Source organism: Neoarius graeffei, chromosome 4 (assembly GCF_027579695.1).
Source record: "Neoarius graeffei isolate fNeoGra1 chromosome 4, fNeoGra1.pri, whole genome shotgun sequence".
Classification (NCBI taxonomy): Eukaryota; Metazoa; Chordata; class Actinopteri; order Siluriformes; family Ariidae; genus Neoarius; species Neoarius graeffei.
Window position 1 is genome coordinate 32,830,175 of NC_083572.1, and position 19,314 is coordinate 32,849,488.

Sequence of the window (19,314 nt, forward strand, 5' to 3'; positions counted from 1 at the left end):
AGTTGACCTACGCATGCTTGTTCTACACAGTCTAAAGTCATAAACAAGCCAGAAGAAAGCAGATTCAAGATCTTCAAGAGTTTTTAGCAATTCAGTTACACTGTTATAACATTTAATCAGTGTTTAATCAATCATATATTCAAGTAGTTATAGAAATAATATAATCCAGGTAGTTATAGAAATTGTTTGAATCACCATATAATCACCATATAACCTTATAATTGTTGTTTCTGGTTTGAGTTTTATCTCATCTCATTATCTCTAGCCGCTTTATCCTTCTACAGGGTCGCAGGCAAGCTGGAGCCTATCCCAGCTGACTATGGGCGAAAGGCGGGGTACACCCTGGACAAGTCCCCAGGTCATCACAGGGCTGACACATAGACACAGACAACCAATCACACTCACATTCACACCTACGGTCAATTTAGAGTCACCAGTTAACCTAACCTGCATGTCTTTGGACTGTGGGGGAAACCGGAGCACCCGGAGGAAACCCACGCGGACACAGGGAGAACATGCAAACTCCACACAGAAAGGCCCTCGTCGGCCACGGGGCTCGAACCCAGGACCTTCTCGCTGTGAGGCGACAGCGCTAACCACTACACCACCGTGCCGCCCGGTTTGAGTTTTATTCTCTAGTTAATACTTGTTCACTGTGAACTTTTTGAGTTTGAACAGATTCAAGAGACGGTGCATACTAACATTGCTGAAAATAGTGAGTGTTTTGGAAGAATCAGTAATGGTAAGATAAATCACACATTCAGAGAGAGTTCTTTTTTGGGCATTCACAGACAGCGTCTCGGGAGACAGACCAACACTGGTGTACTTGAAACTTCTTTAATATCTATCTTCTCTCTTTAAGTCTCTGGGCCTGCTTACAAATCTTTAGCCGGAAAACAACCAAAAATTTACTTCATAATCTACAACCCCGATTCCAAAAAAGTTGGGATAAAGTACAAATTGTAAATAAAAACAGAATGCAATGATGTGGAAGTTTCAAAATTCCATATTTTATTCAGAAGAGAACATAGATGACATATCAAATGTTTAAACTGAGAAAATGTATCATTTAAAGAGAAAAATTAGGTGATCTTAAATTTCATGACAACAACACATCTCAAAAAAGCTGGGACAAGGCCTTGTTTGCCACTGTGAGACATCCCCTTTTCTCTTTACAACAGTCTGTAAATGTCTGGGGACTGAGAAGACAAGTTGCTCAAGTTTAGGGATAGGAATGTTAACCCATTCTTGTCTAATGTAGGATTCTAGTTGTTCAACTGTCTTAGGTCTTTTTTGTCGTATCTTCCGTTTTATGATGCGCCAAATTTTTTCTATGGGTGAAAGATCTAGACTGCAGGCTGGCCAGTTCAGTACCCGGACTCTTCTTCTACGCAGCCATGATGCTGTAATTGATGCAGTATGTGGTTTGGCATTGTCATGTTGGAAAATACAAGGTCTTCCCTGAAAGAGACATCATCTGGATGGGAGCATATGTTGCTCTAGAACCTGGATATACCTTTCAGCATTGATGGTGTCTTTCCAGATGTGTAAGCTGCCCATGCCACACGCACTAATGCAACCCCAGACCATCAGAGATGCAGGCTTCTGAACTGGGCACTGATAACAACTTGGGTCGTCCTTCTCCTCTTTAGTCCAAATTACACGGCATCCCTGATTTCCATAAAGAACTTCACATTTTGATTCGTCTGACCACAGAACAGTTTTCCACTTTGCCACAGTCCATTTTAAATGAGCCTTGGGCCAGAGAAGACGTCTGCGCTTCTGGATCATGTTTAGATATGGCTTCTTCTTTGAACTATAGAGTTTTAGCTGGCAACGGCGGATGACACGGTGAATTGTGTTCACAGATAATGTTCTCTGGAAATATTCCTGAACCCATTTTGTGATTTCCAATACAGAAGCATGCCTGTATGTGATGCAGTGCCGTCTAAGGGCCCGAAGATCACGGGCACCCAGTATGGTTTTCTGGCCTTGACCCTTACGCACAGAGATTCTTCCAGATTCTCTGAATCTTTTGATGATATTATGCACTGTAGATGATGATATGTTCAAACTCTTTGCAATTTTACACTGTCGAACTCCTTTCTGATATTGCTCCACTATTTGTCGGCGCAGTATTAGGGGGATTGGTGATCCTCTTCCCATCTTTACTTCTGAGAGCCACTGCCACTCCAAGATGCTCTTTTTATACCCAGTCATGTTAATGACCTATTGCCAATTGACCTAATGAGTTGCAATTTGGTCCTCCAGCTGTTCCTTTTTTGTACGTTTAACTTTTCCAGCCTCTTATTGCCCCTGTCCCAACTTTTTTGAGATGTGTTGCTGTCATGAAATTTCAAATGAGCCAATATTTGGCATGAAATGTCAAAATGTCTCACTTTCGACATTTGATATGTTGTCTATGTTCTATTGTGAATACAATATCAGTTTTTGAGATTTGTAAATTATTGCATTCCGTTTTTATTTACAATTTGTACTTTGTCCCAACTTTTTTGGAATCAGGGTTGTAACACACACACATAATTTAGGTCTGCATAGGTAGTCAGGTGTCGTCATCATTGGCTGTCCATCGCTAGCAATGATGACTGCTTCATTAGGCTGCGCAGAAACACAGATGGGCCACGAGGCCCACATGAAAACGCACCAGACTTATTCTTCTTTCCTAAGCACCTTGCACAGTAAGGTAAGACAAATGATGTCGTGCCCCCATCGTGTTGTCTCTCTGGACCTCCAGACTTGATGCCAAGTGGTGCACAAAAGTGCCACAGACCTGATGGGTTTGGAAGTTGCCCCGCAGTGACAAATGACTTGCCGAGTGATGCCATCCATTGGCCATTTGAGTGGCTCTTCCACATGCCATCATGTGGCGTGCCATTGACCCTGTTGGGTTCATCTGCCACATTGCACCAAAAAGCGCCCTGCTGCCAGTGCCTTATTGGTGATGTGCTATTTAACCCATAGCTGGGACCCAGGCAGGTGCTACCACTCCAGGTCAGAGCAGACCTGGGAGCAATGGTGATTAAGGGGTAACTCTGCTTTCCTCAATACTCAATTCATCCTGGACCTGAGACTCACCACTGGTTGCAGTTTAAAGTCATACCCAGGACTAGAATGTCAGGTGTAGTACAACATTATAAACAGACAACTAGACAGAGAAATCCATGCCTATAATTGTGTTGTAACATTGCTACATTAATAGGCTATGCATTTTCAGCATTTGCACATGTATGTTATGCTCAAAATGAGACTTCAATTTATCATGTGTCCAATTTAGTAGTATGGAATATTTCATGTGTAATCACATACAAAATCATATTTTGTCCAAGCCTACTCATATGCTAGTTATTTTAAATGAGTTGAGGTTGATGTTACTGAGAGGTTGATTTCTCCTAAGTCATCCTGACCTGTTTCCTTCTGAATTGTGTATTGTTCTAATTTCTACACCTGCATTATTTATATCTTGTAATGACCTAGCCAAGACCATTCTGAATCAAGTAATGTGCACCCTGAATTAAGCAATTATCCACTCTCTATTATGTATTGTTTTAAGTATGTGTTGTGCTGGTCTTGCAAGTTAATGTATTAAAGTTTATCAAAAAGTATCCTATGTTACGTGTTGTTCGTTCTCAATCATACATTCATGTACTGGAGTGTTTGGTCAACACGGTCGACAAGAAAGTATGAGAAAGTGAGGAGCATGAGTTCTTGGGATATATTGATTTATTATGTTGATTCTATTAAGAATAAACAAAGTAGATTCTGTTAAATTAATTAATTAAGAATGACTATATTAAAGTTAGCAAGTAAAAGAAATTAAAGTTAACTATTGTTTTTGCCCAGTATCATGAATCAGTGCTATTAAATCACTTGTTTTTTTAATCATGTTGTCAATGGCATGGAAATATTTGTGGTTATATTGTATGAATAATGAGAGATGTACTGAGCAAATGAAAACAACGATGGAATTCTGGCAAAGGTTAATCTGAAATGTCAGCCAATACGATTGTTGGTGATATCAAAATGGGTGTGAACTATGATGTTTTAGAACTGTATAAAATGAGAAATTATGTCATTATTGATTAGATTACTCACCAGACTGATTTGGCTTTTCTTGGTTGATTCAATAAAATCTATTTTCGGCAACTCCTTGACCTTTGGCTCTTGAGGCAAGCAAGTTTCCATAACAGTAGTAAACAAAGACAAGTAAGTTTCTTACAGTTCAGAACAAAGTGTGCCAAATTAACAGTCAAAGCAGGGACAGATTTTGGATCCAGCTGCCAACATACAACAACATGCCCTAGGCAGGATCGATGCCCTGCTATACTAAAAACCATCCAATGTGCGGACCAATATGTGCTGCCTCAGGAACCACCTGGCATCTTGATGCCCTCGGGACAGTGTAGGCCTGAAACACTCAAAACCAGATAATAATATCTGCCTTAGGGATCAGCCTGGCAACTCGATGCCCTTGGCACAGTCGCTCACCCTACTAACAATTTTTGGTTCCCAGAACGTTCCTGGAACACGAGCCTTTGGTTCCAGTTTGGTTCCGGCTACGTTCCCTGAAAGTCATTTTTGGTTCTGTTTAGGTTGTCACTTGGTTGGCAGGAAAGTTTAATTTTGGTTCCCAGAACATTACTCATGTGGTTCCCATTTGGTTCCCTCACCGTTCTCACACCGTCCCTTTATCCTTGTTCATGTCATGTTTGTTCCCTCAACGTTTCCATATCGTTCCCATAACCTTGTTGGTTACATGTTTGGTTCCCTAGACGTGCTCCTGATGTTCCCCCAACCTTGTTTATTATGTGTTGGTTCCCACAAGGTTCCCCTACAACATTCTAGTAACCTCGTTGGTTACGTTTGGTTCCCTCAGTGTTCCCCCAATGTTCTTTCCCTCACCATAATGTTGTCATATTTCTGTAGTATGTAATTCATTGTAAAAGTTTTGGTTGCATGACAACTATTTACTTCAGAACATATAAGCAGTGATGAATGACCAGGAAAATGTTGCAGGACTAGAAAGTTTAATAGAAAAAAATATCAAGAATACAACATTGGTAAGGACATCAGCAACACAGTGCAACATTATTATACATTATAAAACATCTGACAACTATAGACAATTATGAAAACTATTTCTTAATAAAATACAATAAAGGCAAAAAATAAGAAAAATTTTAGAAATGCCAAAAACGGGTGCGTGTGCATAGAAGTTGGTGTACGTCTTCAATCTTGAGGATCAGCTGACCTAAAAAGAATAAGAAACAAAACGTTTAACACCAACTTAGTGCCAACGTTTCATTTAATTATTGTGAATATTCAGCGATTGATAAAAGACTTAAGTTTAATTTACCATCTGTGTGGTGCAAACTTCAGTGCATGCCCAATGCACTCCTCAATATCAGCTACCTTCTTGCCAGGGAAGTTTAAAAAAAAAAAAAGTTACACATTTAAATCTCAGTCAAACTTGGCATAACACTGATTTGAAAAATGTATGAACACTTACCCGTTATAATTTTGCAAAGGGTTACGTTCTGGAAAGGCTTTTTTGCTCTCCTCCCCCTCAGGCTGTACTGCGCCAGGACATTGTTGGTAGCCACCTGGCGTAGAATGCGACGAATGGCTGCCCCCGGATTCGCCCCTCCCAGGCGTTCAAGGAAATGTTTCTACAAAAAACAAAAACAAGAAAAACATAAGTATACAATGAAAATGAATTTGGAGAGCTTATGTGGTCTACTTTCATTAGCCAAATCAATACATTACCAATGACAATTTATTTCATATATAATTATGTCCAATTAATTACTATTTGGTTCCTTCTTTCTGGTTGAGCCAGACTCCTGTCTAGCTCCTCCAGCGTGCTGCATAGGCCCAACAGCACATCTTCCTGCAGAGGAGGCTGAGGCGGGTTCGAGACCACAGCAGCCTCCAATGTCTCTGACTTCCTCTCCATACCCTCCATCCTCCTTTCCATAGCCTCCATTCTCCTAGTCATTCGCCCCATGTGCTCTTCCATGGCTAGGTACATTTGTGATAGAATTCATTTTAGTTTTTGAACATAATATACTTGTCATATGTGAAAATGTGTGTATATAGTACTTACTTCTTTTTGTGTCATCCGTCGTCCTCAATAGGAGCCTCTTTCGTTCCTCCAGGACTACAGGTAGAATTGAGATGAAATTCATTTTAGTTTTATACCCAATACACTTTTCCTGTGTGAACATCAACAAGTGTGTATGAAGTACTTACGCCTTATTACGGCAGCCATGCCTGAAGCCCCCTCCTCTTCGCCATGGGTCATTCCTGAAGTTCTTGAAAAGAAAATTGTTAGTGTTTGCTTTCTTGGTTAAGAACTTGTAATCAGATAGTAAATATAAAATTCAAAGCAAATGTACCCTCAACTGGGTCGGATGATGTTTGTTCCTCAATGTACGACTCTTCCAATGTCCGACGGCTGGGTGCTGGACTGACATGGGTTGAGGGACTGCTGCTGTCCTGCTCCGAGCTGCTGACTGAACTTGTTGGCTCTGCCATGAACTCAGGCTGTTCTTCAATCTCCGCCGGTTGTATCTCTGGCATGTGTTGAGGTCCATTATGTTGTTGCTCTGCTTCTTGCAGAGCCTGGCCTGTCCTTGCTGCATCTCGCGCAGCCTGCTCTTCCCTGCTTGCTGCATCTCACGCAGACTCCTCTGCCCTGTTTGCTGCATCTCCTGCATCCAGCTGGGCACGCACCAGTGCTCGCACATTCAACACCTCTCGCCGCGCCCTCTTCCATTCCTTTGTGTAGATCTGCCTGGCCAACCTCTTTGAACTCATTGGCTGCAATGCAATACCATGCAAACAATGTGTACCTGTTGCAATGAAAAGCGGGGAAAATTTAAATACAACATTACAACAACAACAACATAAATTTAAGCACAGTGTTTCAGTTTACAACCATACTTGCATATATATTATATATATATTATATAAAATATTATATATATGTTTTGTGACCTGATGGTAAAAAAAGAAATGGTTTTAGGTGAATAAGTTCATGTCCCCATTTCAGTACCCATAAGCGTGGAATCACTCATATATATGAGTGATTCCACGCTTATGGGTACTGAAATGGGGACATGAACTTATTCACCTAAAACCATTTCTTTTTTTACCATCAGGTCACAAAACATGTAATCTTTAATGAATGATATGTTAAAAGATAACTTTAATTTTCTGAGATGTAATAAAAACATATTTATATGCCAAAGTCAAGCCTATGAGTTCCAAAATGATGTCTGTTACATTACTTCTGTTACGATTGTCCATCTCGCGTCTGTTACAAATTAATTACAATCTAGCTATATACCATGTTAATCTTATTGAAAGAATGTGTATGTTTATTCTACTACACATGTTTATTAATTATATTTGCTAAAACATCACCTTCCTATGTTTCAAAAAGTAATTCTACATTGTTAAAATTGAGAATATGTCCACAACACTTCTGTTACGTTCTGACTTTGGCATATAAATATGTTTTTATTACATCTCAGAAATTTAAAGTTATCTTTGAACATATCATTCATTAAAGATTACATGTTTTGTGACCTGATGGTAAAAAAAAGAAATGGTTTTAGGTGAATTTTTAAAAGTAAGTTCATGTCCCCATTTCAGTACCCATAAGCGTGGAATCACTCATATATATATATATATATATATATATATATATATATATATATATATATATATATATATATAAATAATATTCTGCAATTACTTGTTGGCAACTTGTGTTTGCGGCTGGGACTACAATGGATGCATTAAGTCAACGACTTAACTATAATCAATGGAATTAGCTTTTATAGTAGCTATTATAGTATTATTACTATAATATTAAAGTCTTAACTATAATCAGTGGAATTAGCTACACCAGAAAAGGCAGCACAGAGAACATTCTAAAAATAGCCCATTATTTTTCAACTTCATGTATTTTGACTCAACTTGACTAAGCGTAGCGCACCACATCCAGTGAAGCTCCAGCCTGAGACAGTGTATATAAACTAGCCTTTAACCACAATAAAATGAATCTTACCTTTTCAAGAGTGAATCCCAGTCGTGTAGTCAAGTAGAATCCAAAGCTTTGTTGTCAAAGTAGAAGCTGTTGAAGCAAAAGGTGCTCTCTGCGTCCGAAGATAGCAGCAATTGATTCTGTTCATTGCGATCAACCCAATTATCCATGTCTTCACAGCCACACCCCCACCACGTCAGGCAACCTGGTGGCCAATCAGCAGTCTATGTTCATTTCAAACTGAGGGCGGTCGTTGCGATACAAACGTTTAGATAGTAAAATGTTAACAAATGACTTCCATAGAACCCTCTCATGATATAAAACTACCACATTCTAAAAATACATTTCTATTTTCTACCCATATAGCCTACCGCATAAAGTTTGCAACAATAACCATTTATTCTAGTAAATATAGAGGCAGATATCCCTTATGCGAAAACAATACATTTTTTTCTTGCGGCAGGACGGCAGTGTTTCCTGTCCACGAAATTGCCCTCTGGATTAAAGTACAGAGCCGTTGCAGTATGCCGTTTATTTTTATCCAAACTATAGCATTTACTGCACTAACACTGTAGTAATTCTGTTCTGCACTACAGCATTACTCTAGTAATAACAATTCACTGTAGTTCAGAGTTTGATTCTTTCCATAAAGGATGGCATCATGGTAGCTAACATGCTAAATAAATGGCTGTACTATCGACATACCTTCAGTTGATCTTGCTGTAGGCGTAAGGTGAAACGTTTTCAAATAGATGCATGCTGAATTGCTGTGCCATTAGACTTTTCGTTTAGTGTACAGGGGAAAAAAAAACCTCTGCAAAAATGTAAACATCCAGTTGTCCTCTCATTTCCAATGAGCTCTCTAACCATAGCTATTACAGGACGTGACATCACACACACGCGAGGCAGTCTTAAAGGCATACCGCATATTTTGTAGATTAATAATTTCAGTCCACTGCTACAATAATATGCCGTTGTGTACGTTAACTCATGAGTTATATAAGGTAAGGTAAGGTAACTTTATTTGTACTCAAAGGTAGATTTGGTTGCAGGCAAAAGTAGCAAAAGCTTACACAGACAACAAAATACTGACCCACAGCAAACTTATACCAACAGCCCAGTACTGGACAGTGACAGCGGACAATAACAAAACAAAACAAGAACAACAAAAGCACAAACGTGACAAACAGACAAGTGCTCCAAGCAAAGATATGAAGAAGGACAAATAAACAATAAATATATAAATATGTGTAAAAATCACAGGGGGAAAACCTTAAAATATTGGACTCATGTGCTATTCAATGTGTTAATAGCAGAGGGGATAAAACTGCATCTATACCTCTTAGTTTTGCAGGCTGGCATTAGGAACCTACGACCTGAGGGGAGAGGCTGAAATTCACCATATAGTGGGTGGGATGTATCGTTTAAGATAGACCCCGCTAGTCTCTGCAACTGCCTACTGTAGAGAGACTCCATGTTGAGCTGTGGTTCTCCAATTAACTTACCAGCCCACTTCACAATCTGATTCAGGGAATTTCTGTTTTTGAGGGGTAGGTTACTAAACCATGACACAAGGCTAAAAGACAGAATTGACTCAATAAAACATCTGTAAAACATGGATAGCAGCTTTTTATCTATGTTAAAGGATGACAACTTTCTTAGGCAATGTAGGCGCTGGTTCGCCTTTTTATAACCAGATTCACAATGTGCCACAAAGGTGAATTTACTATCAATTGTGGTCCCAAGATATTTATAATTGTCTACACATTCCACTACCTGACCTTTTATGGTAATTGGTTCTTTATCAGTGGTGTGTCTCCTAAAGTCCACATACATGTTTTTTGTTTTAGAGATGTTCAGTTGTAGAAAAGACTGATCGCACCAATCTACAAACTCCTGAACAATTGGACCATGACCCGTGTCCTTGTCCTTTAACAGACTGACAATAACTGAGTCGTCTGCATATTTCAGAATATATCGGTCCTCCCGACTACTGCGACACATATTGGTGTACAGGATAAACAATAGGGGGGACAGAACACAGCCTTGAGGCGAGCCCGTGGAGGTAGAAATCTGGTCAGATAGCACTCCATTGACCCGCACTCTTTGTGTCCTGTTAATTAAAAAGTGCAGCACCCAGCCCAAAAGGTTCCTGCTCAGTTGGAATTGCTCCAGAAGTCTTTCGATTAAAACATGGGGCTGAATAGTATTGAAGGCAGAGGAGAAATCAATAAATAATAGTTGGGCGTGTGCTCCCTTGCCTTCTAAATGCTTTAAAATCAAATTCATCAGGGATACAGTTGCATCCTCAACGCCTCTGTAGGGCCTATATGCAAACTGAAATGGGTCAAGATCGGACTGGATATTCATTAAAATAACATTTCTTACCAATTTTTCAAACGCTTTCATTACCAGTGAGGTCAAAGCAATTGGCCTAAAATCGTTTTGGGCTTTGGGACACCTAATCTTGGGAACAGGAACAATTATTGCATCTTTCCAACATTTAGGGACATGTCGATTTTTTAAGGACTTATTAAAAATGTAATTAAAAACTGTACACAATTCGTTAGAACATAGCCTAAGCACCCTACCACAGATATTGTCAGGACCACAGCTTTTGTTTGGGTTGGTAAAACGTAGGGCCTTTTCAACTGAGCCCTTATTTATTTCATAATGATGATCCTGATCTGATAAATTATGGAAAAGTTCCTGTTGTTCTTTACTAAAATCATAAGTATCAAAACGACAAAAAAATGTATTAAGGCCATTGGCAAGATCAGCTTCAGAGTCAAAATCTTCTAGAATAACAGTGTTTACATTCTTTGGGTTGCTAATACCTGCAATGGATTTCATGCTTGACCAGGCTGAACCCAAATTGTTAGCAACCATTTTATTTTCCACCATTGTTTTGTAATTGCTTTTAGCTCTCAAGATTTCAATTTTCAAGTCCTTGGTGGCTGTGTGCAGTTCCAAAGCAGTCCCATATTTGAAAGCATATTTTTTAGCCTGTATACGGGCTTTCACTGATTTTGTCACCCATGGCTTATTATTTGAATATATTTTCACTTTTTTACAGGGAATAATCATGTCTCTGCAAAAAGATATATAAGAGCACGTTACATCCGCAAGTTCATCCAGATCTTCACATGCTTCAATAAACATATCCCAATCAGTACAGTCATAGCACGCTTTTAGGCGCTGCACCGACTGTTCATTCCAGTCTTTAATTTCCTTTGTGTGGACCTTTTCCCTCTTAAGGACAGTTCTATACGTCGGCATGAGATACACAAGCTTGTGGTCTCCGCGACCCAGAGAGGCAAGTGGGACGGACTTGTATGCCTCCTTCACTGACCCGTAGCATTGGTCAAGAGTCTTTTCCCTTCTGGTGGGACAGGTTACATATTGATGAAAGTTCGGAATAGTCTTCTTAAGAGAGACATGGTTAAAATCGCCCAATATAAAGGACGGGGATTCGGGGGATATTGATTGAAGCCTTTGAACAACGTCATACACAGTTTTACAAGCGGAGGGGGCGTGTGCTGCAGGGTGAATATACAAAACAGTAATAAAAATCTGGGTGAATTCACGGGGCAGATAAAACGGGCGCAATGACACTGATAAAAGTTCCACGTCGGGTAAGCAAATCCGCTCTCTCACGGTTACAGCTGTACAGTACCTTTGGTTGAAGTAGAGACACACCCCTCCACCTTGAGTTTTGTTTGTCACCGCACTGTTCCTATCTAAGCGATGCGGTGCTCCAAATCCGGTAATCATCAAGTCCGCGTCCTGGTCACGCTCGGTTAACCACGTCTCCGTAAACACCAGAACGCAGCAATCTTTATAATCCTTTAGGAAGCGAGCATTTCCCTGTAGTTCATCCAGTTTATTCCTTATAGATTGGACGTTCCCCATGATGATTGAGGGTAGAGGGAGCCGATTGGACTGCACCTTCCTCAGGCGCAGCCGAACTCCACCGCGCTTCCCCCTTTTTCTTCTCCCGTTCCCCCTTGATTTTTCATAAACATTTTCTGGAGTTCTTCGTATGAGATCAGGGATCTGGAGCGTGATGTCCAACACGCCAGCTGGTCTCACCAAGTTCAGTTGCAGCAGCTCACACCTGCTGTATTGCCACCTGGCCGGGAAGGCAGAGTTGAACTCCAGGTATAACAGGAGGGATAACAAAATAAGCGACGTGACGCGTAAAAGATCCATATCGCTTGAGTGGGGAGCGCTAAAACAGTTACTATCACTTAGGCTGTTGTTATCCCGACACAGACAAACAATAAAACACGATAAAAAACATCACAAAGCTTTCAGCCAAACTTTCCCTGCCGGTCGCAGCGTGCGCATGCGCCCAGATATGGCAATCTATTGAATTTGCAAAGTGTTGCTGTAGCAGCTTTGTCAGTTACAAAAACAAAAACTGGTTGAACCAGTTTCAAAAAGCCAGAATGCACACACAATGGCTTTAATAGCCCAGCCATTTCATGTGCCTCTGAATGGCTGTCATTAGCAAGTAGGCTAAGCTTAATTGCTCTTGGTCTAGTTTTTTTGTGTGAATTTAAAACTCAGTTTGGAATACTTGAGACATCTACATTTTATTTTTTATTGTAGTCTACTTGACTTAATACAACTTGCGACATATATACTTATTTTATTGTAGCCTACTTTACTCTTTCTATTTCAGCTTTGGTTCAATTAATGTGCTATAAAAACAATGAATGGAGAAACAATGAATGAAGGCTGCACTAATACAGTGATATGCACACAGTTTTTCATAGCCAAGAGAAAAAGGAGAGAACATACCAAATCATTAGGGGGGAAAAACTGTTGTACTGCGGGATATAATTTGAAATATTGTTTCTTAAGGCCACAAATGCAAGGGGTCCACCAAATCCAGCACCAATAATGTTGTCTTTAAACAAGTTTGCAAAAGATAAAATGCAATGGCCAGCTAATCGGCCATTTAATATGTGGAATCTTAATAGCAGCCTACCAATGGCTTGCATTATCAGGTAATTAGGCTCTTGCCTACTACACACACAATGAATGGGGAACCCCGTTTGGAATGCAACTTGCAATATAATTCACTTTGTATGGTACTCTTTGCACTCTTTGTAAGTTAGACCTATTTTTGTGTATGTCTCCATTTCACTGAATTTAAAAAAATATAATACCTTTTTGTATTTTACTCTATTTGCACTTTGGTCCAATTTAGCCCTACCATAAAAATGAACAGGAGAAATTAATGAATAATGTCACACTAGGCTGGCCTAGTGTAAAATATCAAGGAAACAAAAACTGTCAGCACTGGTTCTCAGAACAACCAAAAAACAGCCAAGCATAACGTTGTGTGGTGGTAGCAGTGCAACTACTGGCTAACGTTTCATATGAGTGGTTCCCTAAAAGTTCAAGGAACGTTAGCCTTTGTTTGGTTTTTGCTGTAACCAAAAGGAACGTTCTTTAAATGGTAGTTTTTGGTTTGGTTATAACCTAACCTTTAGAGAACCAAATTCTAACGTTCCCTTTACGTCCTCTGTTACTAGAGCAGTGGCACAAACACCAGAAACTTGCAATTAATCAACCTAAAGCGCTGACTGATATTTGTTGCTATAGAATTTGACTAAAAATCTGAAAAAAGAGTAAGCAAAATTGGGCTTACCTGTCCCATCTCAATGGTTGAAGTGTTTGCTCAAAACTCCAGTTTACAGGATCAGTTATCAATTTTTTGGTGAAAACAAATATCTGCAATAACAAAACAAAAGCTCACAGGTAGTCAGTGTGATTCACCATCTTGCTACAACTGTTTACATCTGTTGTGCAATGTGCAATGCCCTCCACTGATGATGTATCCTTGATTATAATGGTTCTGCACAAAACTGGTGGAAATGCAGGCTGGTTCACTAGCTGGCACCAACGTTCAAAGAATCCTGAATGGAACTGGTCCAAGAACTCATTCCCTGTTGATCAAAAAGCAGTAACAGTTTAAATTTTTTTTTAATAATATTTTTTTTATTGATTTTTCCCTTGAACAACACAAAACAAACAGCTCGGACATCAGATGACAGATAAAAAGACTACTTGGGAAAAGGAGCTCCAGGAAACATAAATAGATAAATACTTGACATAGTAATAGTGGGTATCATAACCTACTCCTGCCTCTGAAATAGAAAAATGCTGCAACATATGTACATCCACGAGTAACAAGGTTAGAAAGCTGTCAGCAAACTCAAGTCCAATTTAGAGGGCACAAGTTCAGTCTGATATTCTTGAAAATCCTTGTAATAAAGAAGATGATAAAGTAGATCCAATATATTTTAAGTAAGGGTCCCAGACCCTGTGAAAGGAGTCCACTGTGGAGTGGAGCAAACAGGAGATGTATTCACTAGGGAAGCACTCCATAATGATATTATACCAAGACTTTTTGGTTGGAGCAGCATCCTTAGTCCAAAAGAGCAGGATGTTCTTCCTGGCAGCAAAAGTCAACAGGTTAAATAGTCTTTTGTGCTTTGTGTTTACAACATGAGCATCTGGGAAGCCAAGCAGGAGACACATGGGATTAAGCTGAATTGGCACACCAAATATGACAGACAGTTATTTAACAAAATCAGACCAGTAGCTTTGTAACTTAACACATAACCAAAGACAGTGAAAATAATAACCAGTCTCAGCATTACACTTCCAGCAGAGCAAAGACATATGAGAATCCATTTTATTTTTCAAAACAGGTGTTATATGAGTGTGATGCAGAATTCTGAATTGAGTGGATTTGGTGCGATTGCAGATGGAGATTCTCATGGCATTAGTTCACACCTTCTGCCAAACTGAGCCATCAATAATGATGCCTAGATCTTTCTCCCAGGCCTGTTTAGTAATGTTAGAGGTAGAAGGGAGGTTATAATGCAAGGCCTTATAGAAAACGCTTATACGTTTCTTAGATACTTGTAAAGATAAGACTCTTTCAACATGTGAAATGGTACTATTTGTTAATAAAGTAGCATTTTAGTGATGAAATGTCTAATTTGTAAGTATTTAAAAAATTCACATTTTTTAGATACTTACAAATGAGACATTTTGTCTAATTTGTAAAGAAACCAAACTTTTGCTGTAGTTGCTCAAATGATAACAAGGTCTGGCTGCTAAAGAGGTCTCCTGGCTTTGTCAGTCCTTTATTGTGCCAAATCTTAAAGCCTCGGTCTAGACAACCAGGCAAAAAGCCAGGGTTATCAAAAATCAGAGTGAGGGGTGATGTTAGATGGTCATGGCCCCCAAAAGCACGTATGGCTTTCCAGGCTTTGACCGTGTTTAGGGTGATCGGCTTAGTACAGAAGTCTATAACAGATTTAAGATTGCTCACAAACAACAGGTTCCGTAGGGGACATTTAGACTGAGAAGAGTCAATGTCAAGCCAAATCGAAGCAGGGTCATGTTTAAGCCAATCTGCAATCACCTGAAGATGAGTGGCAAGTTGGTAAAGTCTCAAGTTTGGCATATCTAATCCGCCATCGGAGCCAGTCGTTTGCAATTTTTCAATTTTAAATTGGGGCTTCCTTTTACTCCAAATGAAGGAGCTCAGCCACCCTTCAATCACCCTGATGACTCTGTTTGATATTAAAATAGAGATCATTTGGAGGGGGTAGAGCAGCCTGGGTAGAATATTCATTTTTATACGTAAGAGCAATCCTACCCAGCCAAGATAGAGGAAGCGGGCCCCAGTGATCTAAGTCTGCCTTTATAGCATCCAGGAGAGGAGGAAAGTTAGCACAAAACATCTTATCAAAAGAGGGTGTTATGGATGCACCTAGATACATAAAACCTGATGGGAACCAGCAAAAGGGGAAGGGCTCTGACAATACTGGGAGAGCTGTTAAAGTCCCTAGTGGCATAGCCTCTGACTTAGCAAAATTAATTTTATATCCTGAGAAAACGCCAAGTGTAGTAATGGTTTGAATCAGGCTAGGAATAGAGGTCTGTGGTCTGCATAGAAATATCAATATGTTGTCTGCGTACAACATTATTTTGTGCTCCCTCCCACCAACAACAACACCAGATATTTGAGCACTCTGCCGAATTACTTGGGCCAATAGCAATATCAAAAAGCAGTGGGTTTAGTGGCTCACCCTGCCTATTTCCGTGGTAAAGTGAGAAATTGCTAGATCGGAGCCCATTCATCACAACAGCTGCAGTTGGATTATTGTAAAGAACCCTGACCCAACTAATAAAGTTATTACCTAGGCCAAACTTTTCTAACGTGTAAAGTAAATACGACCACTCAACCTGGTCAAATGCCTTCTCAGCATCAAGAGAAAGCACAAGGGCAGGGTCCGTAGAGTGCTGTGAGAGCTTGATCACATTAGGGGTGGCACGGTAGTGTAGTGGTTAGCACGGTCACCTCACAGCAAGAAGGTTCCGGGTTTGAACCCAGCGGCTGGCGAGGGCCTTTCTGTGTGGAGTTTGCATGTTCTCTCCGTGTCTGCGTGGGTTTCCTCTGGGTGCTCCGGTTTCCCCCACATTCCAAAGACATGCAGTTAGGTTGACGTGGGGCGGTCTTGGGCTGAGGTGCCCTTGAGCAAGGTACCTGACCCCTGACTGCTCCCTGAGCGCTCTGGTGTGGTTGCCCACTGCTCTGAGTGTGTGTGTGTGTGTGTGTGTGTGTGTGTGTGTGTGTGTGTGTGTGTGTGTGTGTGTGTGTGTGTGCGTGTGTGTGCGCGTGTTCACTGCTTCAGATGGGTTAAATGCAGAGGATGAATTTCACTGTGCTTGAAGTGTGCATGTGACAAATAAAGGTTTCTTCTTCTTAAGGAGCCTTCTAACATTTTCACTAGAGTTACGGCCTTTAATAAAACCGGTCTGGTCCCCATTGATAATTTGGGGGAGCACTTTTTCCAGACACATAGCTAAAATTTTTGAAAGCAATTTTTGGTCTGAATTAAGTAGAGCTATAGGCCTGTAGGAGGCACAATTGTCAAGGCATTTTCCCCTTTTAAGAATAAAGGAGACGTTAGCTTCCCTGAGTGACTGAGGCAGGATCCCATTTTGAAATGCATGATTGAACATAGCCAACAAGGGGTCCAAGAGGATGGTGCTGAACTCCTTATAAATCTCACAACCAAATCCATCTGGCCCGAGGCCTTCCCTGAAGGCATAGACTTTAAAGCAAGAAGAGCTTCTTCTTTTGTGATTGGGGCATTCAATAGTAATTTGTGAGCCTCTGTAGCCTGTGGGAGCCTCAGGTCAGAGAAAAACAAATGCATGAGTTCTGGGGCATTGTCAGGCTGTTCAGACATATATAAATTTGAAGGGAAATTCCTTGTTAATGGTTTTAGTGTCAAATGATCTGACACCCCTTCGATTTATGATTGAAACAATTGTTTGTGAGTCTGCCCTTCTTTTAACGAGATTGACAAGATATTTGCCAGGCTTATCACCAAATTCATACAGCCTCTGTATAGAGAATTTAAGGGTCTGTTCAGAGTCCTGAATTAACAGGGTCTTAAGCACTGTACATGAAGCTGTCAGTTCTTTCAGTAAATTTAGGCTGGGGTTTGATATGTAGTTTTTCTCCAGGCCAGCCAAATTACATTCAAGGAGTTTAAGTCTTTCAGACTTGCGGCACCTTTTAGAAGTTACAAATTATATAATCATTTCCTTAGAGTAGGCTTTACATGTCTCCCATAAAACAGAAGGGTTGTCTATAGACTGCAAATTGATTGAATAAAATATCTTAAACTCCAATGTAAAGTAGGAGACAAATTTGTCATCTTTAAGAAGGGATGATTGAAATCTCCAATGTCGTGACAATGCCTGAGCCTGAGAGAGTGAACAAACCATAAACAAAGGGGCATGGTCAGATAAGACTATATTGCAGGAGGTAATCAGAAACATTTTTGATGAGGGGATAAAGAAATAATCGATTCTAGTGTGAATTTTGTGGGGGGCAGAGAAGAAAATAAATTCTGAATTTGTGGGGTGAAGCTCTCTCCACACATCTGAATAGCCAAAATCGTGACATATAGATATAAGTATCTGAGCCTGTTTGGATGGAAGGGAAGTACTGGGTGGAAGTTTATCTACAGAGGGATTCAGATAGCAATTAAAATCCCTACCCACAAACGAGTGGTCTGATGCCAATGTTGCCAACTCAGCAAATGTCATAGAGAGAAAATCAGGGGAATAGCCTGGGGAGCAATAGAGATTCATAAGTATCACTTCCATACCTGAAAGGACCCCTTTAACAATTACATAGTGGCCCTGATTATCTTTGACACAGTGAAGTGTCCTAAATGGCAAATTTTTATCGATCAAAATGTCCACACCTCTGCTAAAGGAAGAATAAGATGTTGCAAAATCTTGTCCAACCGAACTTTTTTTTTTGTAATTTTTTAATATTATCTCCTTCTATATGAGTCTCCTGAAGGAAAGCTATAGAGACCTCTTTCATCTTCAAAAATGATAACACAGCCATCCTCTTTGCTGGCTTATGGAGACCCCAAACATTCCAAGAGCAAAATTATTTGTACTTAAATTAGCCAAAGTCATAAGATTTGAATTTACAAGCTGATAAGAAATTTATAAGTTAGGAATTGTAACCAAATTGTCAGCCTAGACCCAGGGGCCAAATCAAGTTTTTCCATTTTAAGTGTCAAGTGAGCCACTTTATGAGAAACCCACATCAGTAAGAGGCTGGAGAAACAACACAAACAAAGAAACAAACAAACAAAACCCCACCAATAAAACTATAATTTCTGTACCTCATACATGTGTGTCCCAAGCAAAACACAGAACCACAACAAAACAGACCTATCAGTGTCTGCCTAAAGAACCAGAACAAACTGAGGGTTTTTCCCCAAAGTAAAAGAGGCTTACCAGCAACAAGACATCCTTCAAATTCACAACAAAGAGCGAAGTAACAGTGCAATGAGTAACTATGCATAGCAATAAAGGAATCCTCCTTATGATGTGATCAGAGAAAACAGAGGAGGAGAAAAAAAAAGAGTCCACATTGTGAGCAACTGCGCCACCGGCGGAAAAAAAAGTTCACAGCATAATCTTGATAGCTAAGTAAATCTAGACAGTATATGTGGGAGAGGAGCTGTGCAGTCAAAATATATTAAAAACTGGACATCCAGAGTGAGATCCATCCATCGGAAAACTAAGATCTCGGTAGGGAGTCCAGAAAGTCACATACGGTACCTGCTCTGGTGTAGTGAACCTCTTCTTGGAGCCCCCATGGGGGACCTGCA

General features: G+C 40.1%; 1 protein-coding gene across 3 annotated transcripts; it reads right to left on the reverse strand.

Moving 5' to 3' along the window:
- Positions 1 to 5,071: 5,071 nt before the first annotated feature.
- On the reverse strand, positions 5,072 to 8,877 carry LOC132884351 (uncharacterized). 3 transcript variants are annotated; one of them, XM_060918194.1, is made up of 9 exons: positions 8,777 to 8,877; positions 8,096 to 8,276; positions 6,417 to 6,872; positions 6,271 to 6,324; positions 6,125 to 6,178; positions 5,828 to 6,039; positions 5,528 to 5,687; positions 5,375 to 5,430; positions 5,072 to 5,269 (listed from the first exon to the last, which is right to left on the reverse strand). In XM_060918194.1, exons 3-8 carry the CDS (start codon positions 6,598 to 6,600, stop codon positions 5,423 to 5,425), a joined length of 672 nt encoding a protein of 223 aa, XP_060774177.1. In that variant the 5' UTR covers positions 6,601 to 6,872; positions 8,096 to 8,276; positions 8,777 to 8,877; the 3' UTR covers positions 5,072 to 5,269; positions 5,375 to 5,422. The 3 variants fall into 3 exon arrangements, with proteins under 3 accessions (XP_060774177.1, XP_060774175.1, XP_060774176.1); XM_060918192.1 differs by having other exon boundaries at positions 5,375 to 5,433; XM_060918193.1 differs by lacking the exon at positions 8,777 to 8,877 and having other exon boundaries at positions 5,375 to 5,433; positions 8,096 to 8,423.
- Positions 8,878 to 19,314: the final 10,437 nt, after the last annotated feature.